Genomic DNA, 22,682 nt, shown 5'->3' with positions numbered 1-22,682 from the left:
TTTGAAAAGGATTCTGGGAAGCACAGATGTGGGTCACATCTACCCTTTTCATCCTTGTTATTTCTAATCCTAAGCGCTTATATAGTTGAAACAGACATATCAGACAGAGGAAACATTATCATCTCTACTTCATGAGGGAAGCAGACAGATTAGATGATCTGCCCATGGCTATACTTTCTGAAAGAGCCAGGAACTGAACCAGACTGGTCCAGTCTCAATGTCTCAACCACAGGGTCATCATTCCCTTCCTTAAAATGGTTTCCAAAATCATGATTATACTGACTGGAAGCCAAAGTAGTGGAAACACGTACTCCCAATAAACCGCAAGCTACAGTTATGGGCTCTTTCATTGCACTGTCTAAATAAAGTTTCAGAATATTTCCTTTAGTTCTTCTGGGCATAAAAACGTATTCTGGCTTGAAGAGGAGACAGATTTACCAAGACGAATCTCTTGGTTTTGAAAACCCTTTTCAATTTTTATTGAACAGGACTTTCCCATGGGAAAGAAACACAACATGCTGCTTTGTGCCAGTGTCTATCTCCTTTCCCTGTAACTATGATTTTATTCATAGGGAAGAGGTGAATTGACACGAGCAAAGAACAAACAGAAAACTGCATCAAATGGTGGAAACATGAGCACCTGAGATGTGAGAGACTCCATGCCAACCCACTGGTTCTTTAGTCCAGGTAGATGACCTATTTGATGCTGCCACTTTCCTCTCATGGCTTAGGGTTACGCTTTGGGTTACTGCAGTTGTGTTGGTAAGTTATACAGGAGAAGGGCTGCTGCAGATACATTGTATTAGTCTAATGCAAGCGTCCAGAAAGTGCAAAAGCTGGCAACCCAGAACCTTGCGTGGCATGTTAGGAAATATATTGGCTATCAAAAGAGTTGAGAATAAAAACAAGGAAGGAAGCAGGGGAGGCATGCAGATGGCTTTTGTAGGACTGGTGTCACTCTACTTCAGTCAGAAAAAAATTCCCCCGTTTTTTTAGATAGCTTTGCAAAGAGGATGTGTTAGTATTACTTCCTGCCACTGGGGGTTTGTTATCGGTGCATATGACAAGAGACAGCATTCCAGAGAGGCAAAGGTCTGTGTAAACTGGTTGTCATCACCAAGCACAGACAGATCCAACTGTCCAACTGCCTCTTCATGATGATCAATCTAAGACTAAAAGTTCTCTCTCTCTTTTCCTTGAGATGGGTGTCCAAGCTCCTGTAGGTCATACCACATGGGAGACATGGAAAACCTTTATTTTCTTAAGATAATTATTTTCTATGGTTTTTTTTTTACAAATTTTTGCCTTCAAAGAGATTTGCCTCTCCCCTGATAGTATGCTCAGAAAATAGAGTGGCATCAATTTCAGGACCTGTAGTTAGAATTCCTGACTTCTCAGTCAGAAGCTGTGAATCATCTTCTATTTAGTGATAAGCAGGTCATTTAGCCTTGTGGCGTCTGCTCAGAACGTGACCATGAGCTAACTGAAGTCAAGGGGAGTTTCTCCCCTGGCTTGAATTAGACCGTGAACTGGACAGCTACTTACAGACACGCTGAAAAGATCAGTGCCCTACGGAAGTATGAAGTCTTTGGTATTAGCTTTTATAACTCACTCTTCTCTTCTAATGGAAATAACTTACAGTTTAGGGTGCACAGGGTTCATTCCAATGGCAAAAGCTGGGTTTCTTCCACCTTTCTTCCTTGAATGCTGTGAGACAATCCAGAGTGAGAAAATGTACTACAACAAGCTCTGATTTAGCAAAATACTTATGCCTGTGCTGGTTTGTATTCCCTTCCAAGGCAGCACCTGAAAGTATGCTTAGGCAAAGCCTACGCCGTAGCGATTAAATCACATACTAAGTTGTCTTCAGTTTAAATGTTCGTGTCATATTGACTGCTGTAGCACTTCAGTAAGGACTTAAAATTAACTCTAAGCTTATGCAATGTCCTGAATCAAAACACTTTCCTGCACTGAGACCTCTGTCCTTATTGTGGTCAAGTGCTCACATCTCGTCAGGCGATATTCCCCATCAGAAAACAATGGGGACTTTTACCTTGTGAACTGCAGAAGCAGGCAGTAGCCAGGGCCAGCTGACTATTTCTTAGCTGGCTGAATGCTTTGATTTTGCAGTGAGAGCAGAGATAAAGAAACATGTGAGCTGCTGGATCAGGAAAAACTAAGCTCAACTATGAGGGAAAGTGGCAAGGGTTTACTTTGTCCTTTCCTGTACTTTTGTCTGACATAAATGCAAAGGGTTTCCTATTTGGTGCTGTGGGGTGAGAGCCAGAATTTTCAAAACATTGGCTCAGCTCCTGCTAGCATTCATGCTCTGCTTATCTTGCTTCCGGTGCAAACCATTTCCAGAGATGGTGTTATTGAGAAAGTCGGTAATTGTGATGGAAGCTGAGGAAGAAGAGTTAGCAGAAAACCAAGAGACTGAATTCAAATGCTGACAAGAACTGGCCATGACCATTCTCTCTCCAGACATTATCAGCAAGATTAGAGTGTGCATTTGTGCAGAACTGGGGCAGCTGAGCCCTACCACACTAGCAGCTACTGACAGAAATAGGGTAGTGAAACAGGCTGTGTTTTCCAGCACTTTCTGTCTAGGGAGACTTTTCTAAAATCAGAGCAATGCCATCCATCCCATGTATCTGTATGAGCCTCAGCAGCAGGTGATGCTCTTCTGTGCTGGGAAGCAGGCAGACGAGCAGGGCTGCAGTACTGAGATTGTAGTGGGACTGCAGTGGGCCCTCACCAGACCGAAGTTGTAGAATGCAGCTCAAGAATAAAAGCTTGAGCACTGCAAAATGAGAAGCAGCTCAGAGCTGGATTTCTAAATCACCTTGTTATATACACGCTCTGATTCAGCATGCCACAGAACTGCATATCCAAGCCTGACTTTAGCACAACAACTTGCGTTTAAAAATCTTGGCTGAGTCAGGGCCAGTACCAGGAGCTATGACGTAACACTGCACATCTCAGTTTTACAGACCAGGATTTCAGATTGTCTAGATCTTACCCATCCTGCCTCCCCAGAATGTTCCATAGGACAAAGCAGCACCATGAAGCACTTAAAATTGCTTCTTGCACTCATGCTAATGTATGTTATTAGATGGTTAATTCATGGACGCACTAAATAGCTTAAATATGGTATGACTACCATAATCCGCAGTCTGAACTGCACGCAGAGTTCAAGTAGTGATTTGGATAGTACGTGCCCTTAAAGGTGACTTCCAAAAGAAAAAAAGAAAGTTATAAATATTTGTTTGCTGAGAACTAAGGTGTACAGAAACAGCCTAAAGGTATTTTAAGGACGTCTCTTCTTACTTCTCTTTCACCTGACAAACTCCAGTTCGACCAAAACCTTTTACTATTTTTAAACATACCGTCAAGTGAAGACTGCTGATACAAAGGGCTAGTGACTGTCCACACCCTAACGGGAAGGGAGTATCATTCTGTGAATATTAACAGTACCTTACTGGCATCTCTTCATGCTACCACAGCCAAGGCAACACAAAATTTGCCACTCCCAAGGGCTTACAAATCAAGACACAAACCTACTTTATGTCAAGAATTTGGCCTACAAGTCATCATAGAATAAAGGGGTAGTTCTTTTCCTTGCCTTCTACTTAAGAGCTAAGATGGCAGACTCTTCCTGCTGCTTTTGTTTTTATTTTAGTCTGACTTGCCCTCTCCCTCCAGGCTTTGTTTTAAGAAAATGCAATCGTCCAGTGGATGCTCTGTCACAGTTTCTCTGTGCCCTTCAATATTTTCCTCTTAAACCTGAATCTCAATCTATTGGCTACCTTGAGACCTGACACAGTTTTATACAGCATGGTACACAGAACCCTTGTTCCCCAGGGACTGTCTCTGACTTTAACAGAGCTCTGCACGCAGTTTATATTGCAGGTTTGGGTCCCTGGCTACTACTTTGCCATACAGAATGAAAGGAAGGGGTTAAGTTTTTTATCAAGTTCTGAAAAATAGGGTACCACTGTAAAGCAGAATTAAAATGAGAATGAATCCAGGCTGCAGTTCTTCAGGACATACAGATTTTTTATAGATCTTCCTTTGCCTCTTCCCTTCAAAATCCCACTCTTTAACATATATTGTCTTCAATTCTTTAACATATATTACAAGTACTATATTGTGATATAGAATTCTAATTAAGAACAGTTAAGTAATGTCGTGAAATCTGCTAGACCAGAAACTAAGATTCTCCCTTTCAATATGTTTCTCCACCAAACAACTTAGCACTACAGCAATCATTGCAAACAAAGAAAAAATGCCAGACCCTAATCAGCATGCAGCAGGGATGGGTCATGAACACATTTATCTTTCTTCTCACAAGCCTCCCCTGGATAAAGGAAATGCCCTAATACTCAAGGCATCTTGGACACCAGATGGCTGATTATTAGACATTTTATGAAGAGGAAGGAAGTAAAGAGAAACAGCCTGAATTTTCATGGTACTGTAGGGACAGGGGAAAGGAAGGCGGAATGAGGACCTAATCCAAAACTTACTGACCGGGAAGACACTGATTTCAAAGGACTTTCAATCGGAAGGAACAAAAGATCTGTGTTTGCCTTTCCTTTTGCAGATTAATTCTCAACTCATGAAGAGCTAGAATGATTGATAGGTGAATAAAATGTCCTTTCTATTGTCAGTGTAATGACTTATAGCTGAGACAGTTTTTTGCAGGGGACAGGTTTGAGTTCTTAAATAGTCATAATAATGTTACAAGTTTCCTTTAGACTATCTGCAGGATTTTCATAAACCTGGTCTCCAAGAGCCTGACTCATACAGCAGGAGCAGGCTGTGAGGCCAGGAGGAACACCAGAACACACAGGCAGTTGCTTGCAGAATTCCACCTCCTATGAAGGAATTCAACAGGCAATGCCAATCAGATGCATTTGGGCTGATTCTCCATTAATACAGAATCATAGAATCATTTAGGTTGGAAAAGACCCTTGGGATCATTGAGTCCCACCATCAACCCCACTCTGCAAAGTTCTCCCCTACACCACATCCAAACGACTCTTAAACACATTCAGGGCTGGTGACTCCACCACCTCCCTGGGCAGCCTATTCCAGTGTCTGACCACTCTTTCTGTGAAGAATTTTTTCCTAATGTCCGGTCTAAACCTACCCTGTTGCAGCTTGAAACCATTCCCTCTTGTTCTATCGCTAATTACCTGTGAGAAGAGACCAGCACCAATCTCTCGACAATGTCCTTTCAAGTAGTTGTAGAGAGGGATGAGGTCTCCCCTCAGCCTCCTCTTCCTCAGACTAAACAGTCCCAGCTCCTTCAATCACTCCTCATAAGATTTATTCTCCAGGCCCTTCACCAGCTTCGTTGCCCTCCTCTGCACTCTCTCCAGCACCTCGATATCTCTCTTGTATTGAGGTGCCCAAAACCGGACACAATACTCAAGGTGTGGCCTCACCAGTGCTGAGCACAGGGGGACAATCACCTCCCTACTTCTGCTGGTCACACTATTTCTAATACAAGCCAGGATGCCATTGGCTTTCTTGGCCACCTGGGCACAGTGCTGGCTCTTATTATAGTTTGGCCCAGCCTGTTCTACAGCGTCTCAACTTTTAGAAAGCCATGAAAGCCAGCTCCTTCCATTTTTATCTACTGCGGGGTTCTTGCAGCTCTTCTAAAACAGAGAAGTTAGTCTACCCAGGCTCTCTCCAGAGATGACTACATAACTGAGCGCTACAAGACATGTGCACAGGAATGCTCAAGGGAAGAGACTTCACGGGTGTTTCATGAGTGGAAGATGGCAATAGTCATCCCAGGTCCCACCATGCAGGGACACAGCTACATCAGATGTGCAGATGAATCTTAGGAAGAACGTGGATGTTGGACCTAGTGGTCTTTGTGGTCCTGCTCCTCCCATGGAAAGGGATGTGGATCATCCAGCAGGCCCTGCTGATCCCAGGACAGCCTTCTTGCTAGGTATGTGATGAGAGACATAATGAATTGCTTGAGAAATCTATGCGGCCGCCCCAACTCTGAGGCATTGCACATGCAGATGTGGAAGAAGGGTTGCAGAACTGGAAGTGAGGCCTCCCACAGAATAATAAGAGAACTGGTGGTAAAATCTCTCTCCACACAGAAGAGGCTGCATCAGGAAAAGTTTGGTGTTTGTTTTCCCTTTTACCAGCAAAACTGGCATTGAGTCAGAGTTTTGCTGACAGAAATATGGCACACAGGGGTGTGAGGAATTTTTTCTCATTTTGCTAATCAACATAACTACATTGCCAAAACATTGAGTGCAGGACAAGCCTTACCCAGGGCGTGCACAGCAGAATCTGGACTCATGTTCTTTCTATAGGCCTGTCACAGCAAATGAATCCCAGAGCACAGGGTATAATGTGAACAGATGATTAACCCGTCCAACTCCTTTCCCTTTATTTAAAACAACAACAAGAAAGGGCTTGGGGGAATGAAGCTAATAGCCATGTGGAGTAACAGCTCTGAAAAATGTAATGATGGACCTTGAGCCTTTTTTCACAGAGATGAAAGAGGGGCTGTTGTGAGGCAGTTCAGTAACGTGCTAATGACAGAGGTAGCGGCAAAAACAACTAAAACCTTCCGCCGTGTTTCAGACTCAGGGCTGTAATCTCCTTATGCAATACACTTGACAAAGCTCTCTCTTGTGGAATATGGTCCTGCTTTTTCCACTACAGTATATACCCCCTCCCTCGCCAGACTGTGGGTTACTGGGGCTTATTTATTTATTATTATTACTTTTATAACATTTAACCAAATAAACTGGTTATTTTTCTGCAGATAAAACAAACATGAGAAAGCTCTGCTTGCAGGGATGGGTATGCCTGTCTGAGGGGAAGAGCAGCAGCTCACCTGCTGCAGTGTTTTGAGAAGTAAAGCTGCCTAATTATTTTTTATTATCCCTGTGTTGTTTTGTTAACCAAATATTTGTCTTTTCACCTCACACACATCTAATGCCAATATACAAATTGCACAAGGGGATTATGCCAGCATGAGTCAATCTTGGGTGTGTTTATCCTCAGAGAGACATAAGCCTCTGTTTCTAGAGGCGGGTGTTTCTTATCCTTGTTAGACCTATGAATGTCTTTCGCCAACAAAATTTGTCACTTTTCATTGTTGGCATGTTTGTTGCTAGAAAAAATCCTGCAGACTGGCAGGTCTCCAAGTGGGGTGGGGGCTAAGTCCTCTGTGACTATCATTATTTAGTATTTACATTACAGCAGAGCTTAGAGGCTTCTAGCTGAGATTCAGGCGTTGCCGTGCAAGCAGAGAGTAAAAGACACTTCCTGCCCCAAACAGTTTATAGTCTAAACAGAAGAGACTGGTGATAAATGGCAGAGTAAAGGCAGTATTATTGCAACACGGCTAATGCTAAAGCAAGCCTGCAAAACCCATGAGATTTTTCTAAAAATAAATGTTAAGTTTTTTATTTGTTTTATAAACTATCACAATTTGTATATTGAAGCTTTCTTAAAGCTAGAAAGTTTTTGGTTGCTGTAACAGCTGCAATTCTTGCTTACTCATTTGACTCCAGGAGATGAGGTCTTGTAAGATGAACACACCACTCCAATGATCCTCCTTTCAGTTCCATTTTGAAGTTCCTTTCCGTTGACCTGTCTACAGAAAACACTGAGTTTAGCTACACAGCTAGTTTCTTGTGTCCTGCATTTGTGGAGCAAGAAAAAATGAGTTTTAAGAATAGTAATATTTAATTTTCACATCTCTTCCTCCAGTCTCAGCATACAGTTCAATTTCCTGTATCTATCCATGTCTCATTGGTATATACTACTGTCAAACTTGGGGATTTGCTGTTCCATCCCTTGCTTTTGACCTTGCCATTTTAACCAGCAGAAGTGTCCTATTAAATTCCTGGGTTCTCTGATGACAGGTGATACAAAAGAAGGAAAAAATAAGCAGACAGAAAGGTGTGGGTGTTTTGCCTGCCCAAGGTGGCCTCTACTGTAATTTGTGCATGAGGCTCACCAAACGGGCAGCTGAGCAGGAAATGGTCTGTGGAAGAAGTGGAACCTATGCTAAAAATTTTCTTAAAAGTGCAGGCCAAATCTTAAACCAGTATGAACTGGTTTGGCTCAGTTGCAGGCAATGAAGATATTTAAACAAGGGAAAATGGTGAGGATTTGTCCCATGACCACCATCTTCACTTTCTCTGTGCAGCCTAAAGAGAATATCCAGCAGCATGTCTAAAAATAGGGCTTAAGTTTCTCAACTTCACAGCAGACAAGCACGCCAGAACTACTGTGTATTATTGTATGGCGCTGCAATGAGAAAGAACGCTCTTACTGTCTGTGTAGGAGGAAGCTTTTGAGGGGAAAATCACGGATAATAAAAGGCTTCTTTTATCTGAAACACCTAACATTTCAGCTTGTCAAATCCCAACACTGCATTTTCTTAAAACAGGTTTCTATTATGTGTTAAACACATCAAATAGAGTAATTCAGTCTCATCATCTAAATTCAGTGTTGTGATAGCTGAATGAAATTGGGTCAAGCTAGCTAAAAAGGTAATAGAAGCTTTTCATAAAAGCAGCCTGTGAAATGCATCAGTGGCTTGCTTTCTTCAGGAAAAAATAAAAAAGGTCTGTGCTTTTCTCCAGCAAGCTTATGTTACTGAGCTGAAGACCCTTGATATGGTCTATAGGACAGGACTTCCTACAGGCAGTTAGCAAGATTAGGACTTTTTTGTGGTAGTTAGCAAAGGAAAATTCTTGTCCCAGGGAACTTAGTCCATGGGGGCAAGAGATATGGGGGGCAGTGGGGAAGAAAAATCCTTTCAGTTCTTAGGTCAGTGGCTTAACCAAAGACTTGACAGTTTTCTCTGATACAGTTTAGGCATTCCACATTTTATTGTTGTTTGCAAAACTATTGTTTCTTTTCGATATGCAAAAAAGGCCACTGCACACTTCACATACATAGCAATGAAGTGCACGATATGCTTGTGGTTCCCTTGATTCAAGAAAAGGTTGTTTTCCTCTACAGAATGCAGTTCTCATCTCTACCACACACATGCTGTACAGTCAAGAAAAAGTCCTAACAAGTGCATCAATAAATATATAATATATGGCATGAAAAATGTTACTTCCTTGAATCTCTGGGCAAAACAGCTCATTCAGTGTGCTCATATGGTCCTTCTAGCATTGCCCAGCCACTGTATTTCTCTTTTCAAAATGCCTCACAAAGCAAAGTCTTTTTATCCCCCTTTTCTTATAGACAGAGAGCTGTGATTCCAGACAACTTAAAGTATCAAGATTACACACAAAGTTTGTGGTGAAACAGCAACCTGAATTTACTTGCCAATCGACATGCTTTCCTCCCATTTCTTTCTGTATCTTTGTTTTCAAGGCAAAGACCACAAAAAAAAAAAATCACAACAGGATCAACATGGTAGAATTTTAGATTGTCTGTACAAGATGTAAGATGCTGGGAAATACTGCTCACTTGGCACAAATGCTAATGAAGTTGGAATAATTCCCCTCCTTCCCCTTCTGAGCTGCATTCTCCAATACACATTCTCAATACAGACCTCATATGAAACACAGCACATTTAAGGAATTAAATAAAGACCCTAACATACATGTGTGTGACAGTTAAATAGAATCTATGTCCCATGATAAGAACAGTTTATGGGGACGCTCTGTCATGGCTGGTTTTGTGGGTCTGGAAAAAGGGATACACTCCCTGTGAAACCCTGCTGGCCTCATCCATGAAATCACAGAAATCATACTCCCTCCCCACCCCCGTGTTCACAAATGTCTGCTCCTGGTATCTCAGCATCACATCTGTTCAGTGGTCACCCCAGATGACGCAGGCTGCAACTCTGTGGGACACCCAAGGTTGCAGCCCTGTGCTAACACAGCTCTGGGTTCACCTCGGCATCAGACAATCATTCCCCTGTGGTTCAGTGTGTGCAGCTCTGCCTCTTCCTTCAGCCTTGCTACTGGAGTCAAAGCAGTGAGCTGGGATGCGAGCAGCTCACTTGTGTGTAATCTGCTTCCACAGAAGAGCACTCAGAGATCACCCATTTCTCCCGTGAACACAACAGCCTCACGAAGATGCGAGCCAGCGTGCAATGCTGAGCAGGGACATGAATGCATGGCGCGTATGGAGTGTTTAGTCAGCACATTCTTCCATGCAGGCCTGGAGGGCAGTCTTGTAGCTGGGACTGGAATGCTGCCCACTTATGGTAGCCAGTTAATGAGGCCGGCACTCCCAACGCGGTACACAAACACTTGCAGAGAATGCCAAGGATCTTGTGATGCACAGCCCACAATTTTCCTAGTTTGCTTTCTTATGCAATACACTCAGCTTCTTGACTATTAGCAAATGGATGTTCTCAGGTGGGTATACAGAGAATATCTATAAGAATAATATCCCTCTTAATAATATTCCCCATTTCCAGGGTCACCTGTATTTGAAGTGTCGTACTGTCAGAGTTCTACAAACTAAAATTTCCAATGCTAAATTTCCAGTGCTCCTAAGAGGATACAGATAAAGGCTTTTTCACAAGGTCAGAAATATGGAGGTAATAAGCAAAATAAGTTACTTTCCCAAAACCACAGGACTCATCAGATGGCAAACTAATTAAATCCTAATCCAGCAAAGTCCTTAGTGCATATGATATTTGCAGCATGTGAATAATGACAATGCAATCAAATACTTAACCTGACCCACATTCTTAAGAAAATTACTAAACAGCATATGCCACACTACTTGATGCAAATGCACACAAACTAATGTGGATACCAGTATCCATCTAACCATGAGAAAAACAGCTCAGTGTCAGCTGATTTGCCCTGCTCTACTGCCTCATGTCCTACATTCATACGGTTTCCCCCTTTTACTTTGCATAAAACTCTCTCCTGTGTTGCCACACGTGACTCAGATATCAGTTTAGTTTTTAAAACCTGGTGTCAATCTAGCCCAAATTAAGGAGGCTACCTCCTTCTGTCAGCAAGATGCAACCAAGTTGCCTTTTCGGATCCCCCACATCAGATGAGCAGTCCTAATTCTTCTAATAATTGGGAGATGCGTAGTTCCTGCACTGATGCCTCAGTTCTGTGTGAGTCCCTCAGACAGTTAGGATGTGCAGCAAAACCTGTAATGCATTACCTGTGCCATTTTTCTAGCATTTCTATTGTGAATGCTGAAACCACAGTTGTTCCACAAGGCCATAATAAAGTTCCCTCCTACTCATGATATGAATGAACCCACATGACTATTGCACTCAAGTGTTTATATTCACTTAAAGATGTTTATAATAATGCCCACTTCTTGTACTAGACCTGCACTTATTCTTTACTAAGGAAACGTTTATGTCAAATAAAACAGGTACCTGATCGACTTATAGAACATTTGGGAAAGACTATTTTAGAAAAACTCTCTACGGCCTTAGTAAATGACATGTTTACAGCTAGCACTTGGTTTATGCCAGTGCAATGGCATGGCCGTCACCTGTACCAGTGACCTCCATAACTGCTCAGACCACACCGCAGACTCCAGCCCCGACGGCTCTGGCTGTGCCATGGCTGCAGCAGAACACCCCACCCGGCAACACACCAGGGGCTTCTGTGGGACAGCGCTGAAAATGTGCAATGCCATTTTGATGTTGTTTCTAACCATTTTTAACCTCTGGACCTTCATGTCCTCGTGACATTTAATGTCTGCCGCCACACAGACGGGCTCACCTCATGGTGCTGTCCATAGCGCTCCTTCCAGCGCCGAGAGGTGTGAGGGGCCTGGCTGGACCGCTCACCCACCGCAAGAGGCTGCACCTGCCCACCGGGCCCTCACAGTGCCGGGCCGTTGGCCAGGCCCAGCACTGCCCCTGACCCTTTGCCTTCAGTGGAGCGGCGCGGGGGGCTCCTCTCTGGTGAGCTACAAGTCCCGACATACCTGCGGGAGGGCTGAGGCGGGCCGAGAGGGCGGTGAAAGGCTGAGGCGGGCGCAGGGAGGCGCTGAGACGGCAGTAGGGCTACGGAGGCGGGCGCTGAAGGGCTGAGGAGAGCGGAGGGAGGCGCTAAGCCGGGCGCTGAGGCTGAGAGAGAGGCTGAGGCGGGCGCTGAGGGAAGGCGGAGGGAGAGGGAGAGGCTGAGGCAGCGGGGCGGAGCAACCGCCGCCTGCGCGGTCCGGCCGCGCCCGCGGTGCCTCTCCGCCGTGCATGTTAATGCGCGGTAATTGCCCGGGGAGGGGAGGAGAGGTGGGGCGGGGCGAACCGCCGGCTGCCCGCCTTCCCTCCCTCCTGCTCCCCCCGCCGTCGCCTCTCCTCCCCGGCCTCCCTGATGCCGAGGAATGGATAGAGCGGCTGCCCTGCGAGCCGCCGGCATGCTGGAGAGGAAGGAGCGGAGCGGCGGCGAGGTGGCGGCCGGCAGCGGCGCGGGGTCCCGGGCGAGCGCGGTGGCGCGGGGCTTGCCGGCGGTGCGGAGCACGCTGCAGCAGTGCGGGCTGCTGCAGGACCTCATCGACATCTCGCTCTCCAACCTGCGCGGGCTCCGCACGAAGTGCGCCGCGTCCAACGACCTCACCCAGCAGGAGATCCGCACCCTGGAGGTACGGGGCTCGGCAGCCGCGGCGGGGCCCGGAGGGGAGCCCCGCGCGCTGTTCCTCACAGCTGGGGGCCGAGGCCTGTCCCTCACAGGGGCCCTGGGGCCTGCCCCCATCCCCGGCGCCCTTTCCCCTCAGCACCGGGTGCCTGCGCCGTGGTGGGGAGGGACCCCTGGGTGGAGGAGCTGCGCGGGTGTGCGTGGAAGGGAAGGACCCCCCAGCCCGGCTGCAGCCCTGTCAGCATGGGGTCGGTCCCCTCACCAGCCGGGCCGGCCGTGGCAGGGCTCCCCGCCCAGCCCTCCGCCGTCCCGTCGAGCGCGGTGCTGCGAGAGAGGTGAGGGCGCGCCCGGCGAGCGGGCGGGGAGGACAGGTGCGGGGGAGCCGCCGGGCCGGCCCCCTGGGTGTCGCGGGGCGCCGCGGGCTGTCAGGCGGGTTCACTGGCGGGGGGAGCCGCGCGTTGGCCCTGCCCCGCCGACCCCCGCCCCGCGGCGCGGCCCTGCGGCCTGGAGCTGGGCTCCGGTGTCACTATGAAGACAGATGCGATGCGAGGTGGGGACCAGATGTGAGGTGGGGACCAGAGGTGGCTTGAGGCTCCCCAGCAGAAGGTGGGTCGCCACATCGTGTGTCCTGGGAGGCTGTATAGACTCACGCTTTCCCTCGGGTCTTTGGTGTTTGCCTGTGATGGTTCCTGCCCTCTGCTCCAGGCCTGGCTTTCTGTCCATGGCTCAGTTTCGCTGATCTAATCTGATCCTCCTTTTCACTCCGTTGGTCTGGCTGACAAACAGCATCACGGTCCGGGTTGGAGAGGTGTTTCGGTGTTCAGAAAGATTTAATGAAACACTTTAAGCACAAAACGTGTGCTGTTGTGATGCTTTCGAAGAAGAGCTGAATCTGTACGTGAATCTGCATAAGTATTTAGAAAGGGAATGTAGGTTTATTTTTTGCTTAGTTCGTTTGACCTTTAGATACATAAATAACATTTCCTTTTACCTTGTGTGCAGGTAATGTTGCTCTAAGCAGAGTAAACGCCACCCCCCTGCCGTCCCCTTCTTTGATAGAAGTTTAATGTAAAGGCTAATAATGGTCCTTTTCTGTAGTCTGATACTGGAGGCTGTGGAGCAAGAGCATTGGGCCTTTAGGAAGAAAGATCATTACAACAGTGTAACTGTAACAAACATATAAGCTGCAAAATCCATCACATGAGAAATCAAGGTTGGGAAAAAAACAGTGAAACAATAGGTGGTAGGTAGCTTTTGGCACAACCTCTTGGAAATCTGTCGTTCTTCCTTTTTTCTTCCTCTGCCTTTTTTGTGGTTTTTTTTTTTCTGTTTGTTTTGTTTTGTGGGGTGTTTTGTTTTTTTCAAATTTGTAGTGCTCTTTTTCCTTCTGCCATTTCCAAATAGGGTTCAAAAGGCTATTCTTTATTAAAAAATATTTGTATAGGCTTTTGGCAACCCTACTGACAGTGTTTTTATTGCTCAAACAATGTCAATCAGCATAATTTTGGAAAATGATCATCAGTATTTTGGTGGTGCGCCTGTTCTAACAGGAGACCTTTATTCACAAAGGATAAAGGCCTGCTATCATCTTCAAGTTCTTCTTAAAGCAACAAAAGCTGTTTCTAGTGATCGTTGTCGAGTATGTGCATGCATTCCTCTTAAGCATTTATCTGCTGAAACAAATGGGTGCCACATTCACTGATGATCATAAAATTTATGATCAGAAAAAATCTTAGCTGAAGAAATTGTCTTTGATGCATGGTCCAATATATGATTTCTCTGGGAATTCAACCAAGTGCTGGATCTCTGCCAACATGTGAAGCTATGGGCATGGATATAGACTCCATGCCCTTTGCTCTGTTCAGTTGCCTGTACCAAAATACATGTTGTCAACCGTAGCCCGAGTATTGCGCTTAACTCTGCGCCAGTCTGCAGTGGGTTTGTCTACAGATGCAGAGCAGAGAACCAGCCTGTAGGAGATGAGGGTCTGTGTTTACTTCCCTAAGCTGTAATTTCCCATGGTGTACCAGAGGGTGGTGGGCTGCTGTGTTGTCTCAAGTACCAGGTGGCCTGCCTGTGGCATCACATGGTGTAATTATTATGCCTTGGTTAATGTGTCAGAAATGCATGTGTGGTCATATGCACTTGCCTATCAGATCGCATCAGCAGAGACAGGTGTTCTGATACTGCAGAGAGCCAGCGTTACTGATGGTTTGACTGTGGCGCACAGCTCTGCAGACTGTAGGCAACTCCTCAAGAGTCAGTAGTTTAACCAGAAGCTAGGAGCTTGGAGATCTCCCATGCCTGCTGTGGTTCTGTGGGTGGCTTTGATGAGTTGCCAAATGGCTGTGTGGGTCGTGATTACTGGCTACTAGTGGTATAGTTGGTGGGCCTGCAAGCCTCATCTGTACTTTGGATTTGAATCTACATGTGTCTTCTGTTCTTGTACAGAAACTTTTTTGTGGAAAAAAAAATAATTATGAAAACTTAGCTGCATCTGTATAACTGGTAAACTGTGTAGCAAAGCTGCAAGGAAATGATAAAACATGAGATAGATAAAAGCAGCCAACTGGAAGCAGGACGTACTGGTTTGGGAAGGGTGGCAACTTGACTCTGGAAGTTGAAGAAGTAGCTCCTGAGGCCAAATGTGAGACTGTACTGGTGTGATTTGAAGACAGTCCAGTACACTAAGTATAAAAATCAGTTTATTGATTTCACTTATTTTTGTATGCAAAGGGATGAAAAGGCAGAGAATCTTCCATAATATGATTTTTATATACCTCATACACCTTTGAAAGTACTGTAGTGTCTAGTTGTGATGTCAAAACAGTGAACTTAGGAGGTGAAGGGATACCTCCTTGAACGCAATCTTCTGTATCAGTGAACCGCAGGCATTCAGACCACCCATGCATGGGGGTGAATGCTGTCAGGTGGATGTGGCTGTCTGAACTCTGTACCAGTGGAGGTCAGACAGTAGTGCATGCTCATTGCCATTTCTAATCCCAAGGTTAGCACAGCCCTGAAGTTCTGAAACTGGTTGTAATGTGAATGGAATCAATAGCCTAAAACACCAGTGCAAATTCAACTAAATGCTTGTGTTATTTAATTTTTTACGCTATACATTCTAGCCTAGTCCTTTTGGCACCACTTCCCTCTGTGCCTGTTCACAGCTTAGATAGCTGTCAGTGTACCACATGATTCGTAATGTGTGTGTGTTTCAAAGTCAAGAACATCAACCTAACTAAAGGTATTTGAGTGCATGCTTATGTCCCTCCCAATTTACCAAGATGCTTTAAGTCCTTCCTCATTCCTCTTGTTTATAAGGTCTTCTCAAAAAAAAAAAAAAGCACACGGTAGATAAGGATTTCAAACTGGGACCTTGACAGGTAAAGATAAGCACTCATGGTGGCTCAAATGAGTGCAGGGAGAACTTTCTGTAATACAGAAAGAAAGGGGGCTGGGGAGAAAGGGCTATGGGAATTGCTTGCAAATGTGTTGAGTGTAGATGTGTTACCTGAGCTGACCCTGTTTCACATATAGGAAGGCCATTTCTTAGAAGGGCTGGGAGTTTCCCTGTAGTGGAAAGTATATTATGTTAGTTTGGTTATTAGCAGAGTAGGTTCTCTGGTGCCACAAGGTCTTGTATTTTTTTAAATTTTTTATATGTTCTGTCAAATAAGTACTTGAGGGTTTTTCTTTTTAACCAACACTTCGGTATATAGCTTGCTTTCAGTTCTGTCCTAGCAGGTTTACTCACTTCTCAAGTTGAGTACAAAACTGAAATGGAAAAAACCTGTAACTTTAACCCATACCTAAGAGAGCTAAAAATGTCTTGCCATGTGGTGAGCATCCAATGTTGCTCCAAGCATCCTTGGAAAGGAACAACTCTGACAGTCCTTAACTCTGTCCCTATGCTAATCCCTTGCATGACTCTTAAATTGGTTTTGAAAAGTTAGAAATGTATTATTTTTAGCTGTATTTCTTTGTAAAAGTGGTATCTTTCTGGATTCATTTCTCTGGCTAGGAAGCTGATAACGGGACTAGATGTGACATCTGTAGTGAAGCACGTGAAACTTCTAACACTGCAGCTCAAGCCAGTCTGTTGGAGGTGAGAAGGAGAATACAGTCCTATGTGCTACTGCAGGGAAGGTTCCTATGGTTTCTCAATCTCTTCTGCTGTAAACAGCATAGCTGGTTTGATAAACTGGGACACCTTCCCCCACTCTTTTAACGGCAGCAAAGATGAGGCAGGTCCAGGCTGAACTAAAACCTAGACTATATTTAGATTGCAGATGTATTTTCTTTATACCTTGGCTCTTACATCGTAAGAGCTAACTACAGCGTTTCTGGCATGGAAGCTGCCTCCAAACTGGTTATGGTGAGAGTGTCAGGGTGGGGTGGTAGCACGCTTTGCTGAGATCTGCCTGCTCTTTAAGAAAAACTGTCCTCGTTGCTTTTTGGCTGGACTATGTCTGTGATAGAGATCACTTTGACCTCTTCGTCAGGAATGTCTTCTGTTCAGCACCTCCACAAGATGTAACACTGGATCAGAAAGCCTGTCTCCAGCTGTGCTGTGTCACTACTACTCCACAAATCAGTCTTTCATATTGGCTGAATGATATCTGTGAATTAAATGTTTGAACTTGCTTTGGCATTATCTCGATTCATTTGGCAATTTGTCTAGAAAAGGCTTATCTCTTACCAAGCAATCTCTAAGGAGAAACAAATGCTTTGAAAATGGGGGGAGGCATAAGAGGAGAGGAAGAGGAATTGTAATCGTCCAAACTTGCAGACTGGAAGTTGGGCATGTGGTATGAATACGGAAGGCTGTGTGTTGGTAAATTGGAAGTAGTGGGAGTAGTGAATTTTTCAGGCCAAACTGCAACCTGTAGCCACACGTTTATGAGCCTTGTTCAGCTGAAAAGACTTCCTTTTCCAGCAGGTCTTATGTAAGACAAGAAGAAAGTCTATTACTTCATTTTACTGTTTGCATACGTGCAACACATTTGCTTCTCTTGAAGGTGTCTTCTTTCTTGTAGGACTCTCTCTTTTTTCCTAAATTTGTGTGCTTGTTTGTATAAGATAGGCTTCAACAGAGATTCTGTTTGACTTGGAAGGAGGGAGAACCGTATATTATTATCAAGTCTGTTGACATAATCTTTTCTTTGTGACAATGCGTCTCTGTATATGATCAGAATTTGCACATCATAGTGGAATTTAGCTCATCTCCTACCATTGATACTGTATGTTTGACACAAAAATAACTTACTTGGATTTTCCAGAACAAGCTCTGAGGAGTAGATTGTCATCAAGATGAAGATACAACAAGGGCTTCTCTTCACTTTTCTGACAAGGTCTGTTTGTACTTCTTGCCTTGGGTTGGATTCCATGATGCATTGATTAGGAAGCAAGAAAGGAAGTATCAGAGTAAGGCTTTGTGCTACCTTTGTTTCTCTAAGACTGCTTGTGTGGTCACTGAATCATGTTAAAACAGAATTATTCCGGCTCATCTTCATGCAGAGTCAGCTTGTAGACCCTTTTCAGCAACTGAACTCCAATAAAGAAGTTAATCAGAGCCTGGATTTGAGTCCTCTGTATGTACGTGCCTACACACACTAACAGGAACCCACAGTCTGTCACGCCAGACAAGCCTTGGTCTCCGCATATGATTTCTGATGTTCATTGCATGTTCAGATCTAATCAGTGGAGTAGCCTGACTTGAACCTCAGCTGCATCTAGCTGAACTCATGGATGTAACCAAGCTTGCAGATACCACCTGATCAGAACTTGTTGTGCTACTCAAGTTCAAATGCAGCTATTAACTGCATTTTACACAAGGAAAACCCCGATTGGTGTTACAGCTGCATACGAGTGACAAATTTACAGCTATGAGTCAGCGTGGTGGTACACAAATTTATCACCTATTTTTTTTTTTTAATAAATAGGAACACTTAACAAAAGAAGTCATGTGACACACCAAATTATTTAGGGAATAGTTATGCTTAAAATTATATTTGCAGTATAGACCATGTAGCCTTTCAGATGCTTGAGGGATAAACGCTCACCTTTCCTTTAAGGCTAAAATTTTTTATCCTTGTTTTCAGCCCATGGGGATTTTTTCATTTACTAAAATGAAAATTGTGATGAAAGCAACCCTGGCGCGCTCTCACTGTTTTGGGGGTTCGAGAATGTATTGGCTAGATTACTGCTGTGGTGAAAGGCACAGAATGATGTATAGATGACACCACCCAGAGATACTGACTCAGACATCTCTTAGAGACTTCCCTCCCTGCTCGTTTCTGGCTCTTGTGGAATAATCCCACACAGTCAACACTACCAGCAGCACAGCGTTGCCCTGGCTAGCAAATCGGAGGAACAGCGGCTCTTTGAGTCTGGAAACACACCTGTTCCAAAAGAAATGGGTAGTTCTTCCTATTTGTGAGCAGTTGTACATATAAGTGTCGTGGGCTCCTTGGTGGGAGTCTAAACCTAGTGAAAGACTAGCTTGACATGATTAAGAAACAGTTTGGTAATCTGGCTTGGCTTTGACTGCAGCTATTGCCTATTGGCATAGCTCAGGTGAGGGCAGGTGGTGGTTTGTAGTCCATGCCCCCAGAATGTAGTCCCAAGTTAAACTAGATAAACTCTGTATTGCTGGTAAGATGGGAGGACAACTGAGAACCACCAAAGTATACAGGTGGTCAGATATGTACTTTGCCTTAAGCCAGAGCTGCATAGAGCTCCTGTGCCACCTGCAGATCTGAGAGGCACGTCTCAGCCCAGCTGCACTCCCACTGTACGCGCTCTAAGGAGTGTGAAGTAATCATTGGTGCAGCTATAATGTTCACTTGAACCTGGGCTCGTTTACAGTCACTGGTTCTGTGTCTGAGCTCACTGTCTACTTGTAAACCTGCTTTTTGTAACGAGCTGTTTAAACTGAACTCTGGAGCGTTCCTGAGGTGGAAACTCAAACCTCCGTTTAGGCCCTGATCTCTTCGGGCATGTGTGTATTGCAGCCCAGTCTGATAATAGATGTCTTTTGTTCATCTTTCTCTAAGTGCAGCACATGTATCTTCAGTCTGAGCTCTTGAGGCTTTAGGTAGACAGAAGATGCAACTCTCATTGGACCTGAGCTACGGACTGTTCAACTAGCAACATGACCTATACAGTGATGCTTTAAATTGCTGTTGAAATCAATGCGGTTATGCAAGTGCACAGGAGATGAGGAGCTGGCTAGTGGTTTTGCTTCCAAGTGAGTGGCGTGGTTTGTGCTTTTTTGTGGTTCTTTTAAAAAAAAAAAAAAAAAAAAAAAAAAAAATTGGTGGAGGGGAAGAGGTACTAGATGGAAATAGCATGCAGCTGGCTGCAGAAGTGTACAAGTTTAGCCTAGCAGAGCAATTGTGATGTTCGGCGTAGTGGGCAAAGCACATGATAGCAGAAAGATATTAGTGTTAGTGTGGAAAAAAATAAAACAGAACTCAAAGCCAGAATATTTATTTGCTTCAGCTCTGTTTGAGCCATTACAGGTGTTATTCAGGATATAGTTCAAAATACCTAAAATTACTTGTTTCCTACAAAGTCAAGCCACAATGGCAGGTAAAAGCAGCCAGCTTTTTAATAGAACTCTCCCCACCTAAATATGGGCTGCAAATTTTGTAGCTTGACTAGCAACACTTTTGGTCAGCCAAAAGTGATTCGGGGAAGGGGGTGGAACAGACGGTGCATGCAGAAAGTGTGCTTAGATGGCTGTGACTCAAATACACTTTCCATGCTTTAATGAATGGGGGGGAGGGGGAAGAGACAGCTTCCTGTTGTGGGGTTTTCTTAGCAGTGATTTTTCTAAAAGGAAAAAACAAGGAGTTTCATGTTTCTTCTGGTTATCCTTGGGGTGGTGGTTTTAATGTCAGTGTAAATGGAATTACAAATATCCTCTGCAGAACCTTCCTGGATATTTGCTGGTATAACTCAGGGAACGGTTGCAATGAAGCTGCTTCATGCCTATTAGCCATTCCCTGTCTGCTTTCAGGGTTCTGCAGGCAGAATTGGACCCACTGCCTCCATCTTGCTTTTGGAACTTTTAAATTTGGATTTAAAGTTGAAATATAGCTGTCTTTTCTTTCAGGAATGTGTTCTAATGTGAACACAGGGCAGGTCTCTGCCATCTCCTTTTCTGCCTAGAAAGAAAATCTAATTTGTACTGTGTGCATCTTGGGGAAGCAGAGAAGAATCACAGGGCACTTAATGAGTAGAATAAGGAATTGTGCTTTGATCAGGGACTACAGAGTGCCTGTGATATGATGATTATTAGTTATCCCAAATGGAAGAGGTCTAATAGCAGAAGGTGTGAGATCCACTTCAGAGCAGCGATTAACATGACACTGGGGAATCTTGCTGGGGTACAGCAGATCCAGGCTCTGATCTGGTCTGACCTGATGCTGCCAAACAGGTCACTGGCCACAGTTTTCATAATGCAGCCAAGAGCCTTGGGTCTGGGTCCCTGAAAATCTTCAGAAGCCTTTTGCAAGTAAGTTTAACAGTGCAGGCAAGCACTTTCCTGCATGGGTTTGTTGATTTATCAAAGAACTTTCACTTCTGTTTGAAGCAATCTAAATTTAGAAAGGAAGTCTTGAGCTTCTCATTGCTGCTGTGTGTGTGGGCTATTGTTGAGGCTTGCAGATTCCAGTGCGAGGCTTTATTTTTAGTTATTAACGATGCTGAGTAAACTGGAAAGAAGAAATAATTAGTATGTTTTATAGATTGAGGACTTCAGCCAGGCATCACCACTAAAAGATATTAGATAGGGGAGGTAAATGGGTCTGTTGGTAAGTACACTTACTGGAAGATGTGTGTCAGTGCCCCTTAGGCGGCCTTACAGTGCTCCAGGAGACCTTCTGCACTCCTGTTTCCCTACCCATCCTTAAAGCGTGGAGAATCTTCTAGCAACAATTTTCATCTTCCAGAGCACTGTTTTCTTCTTTTTACCTTTAGAGTAAGCTAGAGGACTAAATCCTGCTTTAGGATACAGTTGCATAGCTCCACTGAAATAAGCAGAAGTAGTAGGGTTTTGTTGCTTAAAGCTTCCTGACTTTTTTAGATGTCTGCCTCTTAAAAACCGTTCTTCATCTGCCAAGAAAAACATTTCAGTTTACGGGCCTTTTGTCTTTCTGACCAAACTTGAAACTTTCCACAAAGTAAAACCCGAAGACTTTTAACTTTAACTTTCCCACAATTTCTATACAGACAGTTCCGAGAGCCTCAGACCAGCACCAGCTGGTAGCGTCAGACTCTCATAGTGCAGGTGCAGATCAGATGCAGTTGTTTGGGTTTTTTCCTCCTCATTTTAGTGAATTCTGGAAGCTATGCCCTTGTCTGTTCTCCCTTGTTTTAAGGAAACATCTGACTAAAATACACAAGTATTGTTATCAGGAGACTGATCCATTTGTGGAGATTTGCATAGGCCTTCAACCTGCTCCCTTTGGAAAAAGAAAGGTTTCTTTTTTTTTCCTTTTTCCTTTGAAACACAAGGGTGTCTGTAAGCACTCTTGAAGAGGAAGGAGGTCATACTGTTGAAGTACGCCAAGGTGAGCACAAACATCAAAGACTCTTAGCATTTGCTCACGCAACTAAGCTGGGAGAAACCCCAGAGTAGATATCAAAGGGCTTGTCAACCCCATTTGTATTAAGCCAGGATATTATGTGTGTTAAAACTGGTTTGGTCTTGCTTTGTGGGTCAAGCGTGGTGTTTGTAGAACCACTGGCTGGCTGCTAGAGGCCTGATTTCAGTGCTGTTGTATTGGTGGCATTTCGTATGGGTATAATGAGATGGACTTTCTGTGGGGCATCTCTCAGTGCACCCTAAATTCCTGGGCCATTTGCAGTCGTGGCCAGTGAGTTGAGTGGAGTCTGTGGAAACTAAAGTTTGGAGGGAGAAAGGAGAGCTGCTGTAAGCCCAGGTCTTTAGCTACTGCACCAGAACACTGTCTGGATTTGTGCTGAGACCGCATTTGTAGGAAATACAGTCCTACTTTTGGGAAAGAAGTTTTTTATAATGATGTTGAACACACCTCTGTAGCAGTAATTACCTATTTGCATCTAACTAAA

The 22,682-nt window shown here is 44.4% G+C and overlaps 1 protein-coding gene across 1 annotated transcript in view; it reads left to right on the top strand.

Annotated features, from left to right (window-relative positions):
* The first annotated feature begins 12,251 nt into the window (after positions 1 to 12,251).
* The window catches only part of KSR1 (kinase suppressor of ras 1), a 71,524-nt gene continuing 61,093 nt past the window's right edge, over positions 12,252 to 22,682 (top strand). The window contains exon 1 of the mRNA XM_063342458.1: positions 12,252 to 12,588. Coding sequence (XP_063198528.1) covers positions 12,331 to 12,588 — 258 coding nt within the window. The 5' untranslated portion in view covers positions 12,252 to 12,330. The remainder of the gene's footprint in view (positions 12,589 to 22,682) is intronic.

Source organism: Chroicocephalus ridibundus, chromosome 7, assembly GCF_963924245.1.
Source record: "Chroicocephalus ridibundus chromosome 7, bChrRid1.1, whole genome shotgun sequence".
Classification (NCBI taxonomy): Eukaryota; Metazoa; Chordata; class Aves; order Charadriiformes; family Laridae; genus Chroicocephalus; species Chroicocephalus ridibundus.
The sequence above is the reverse complement of the archived record's forward strand: the minus strand, read 5'-3'. Positions and strand labels throughout refer to the sequence as shown.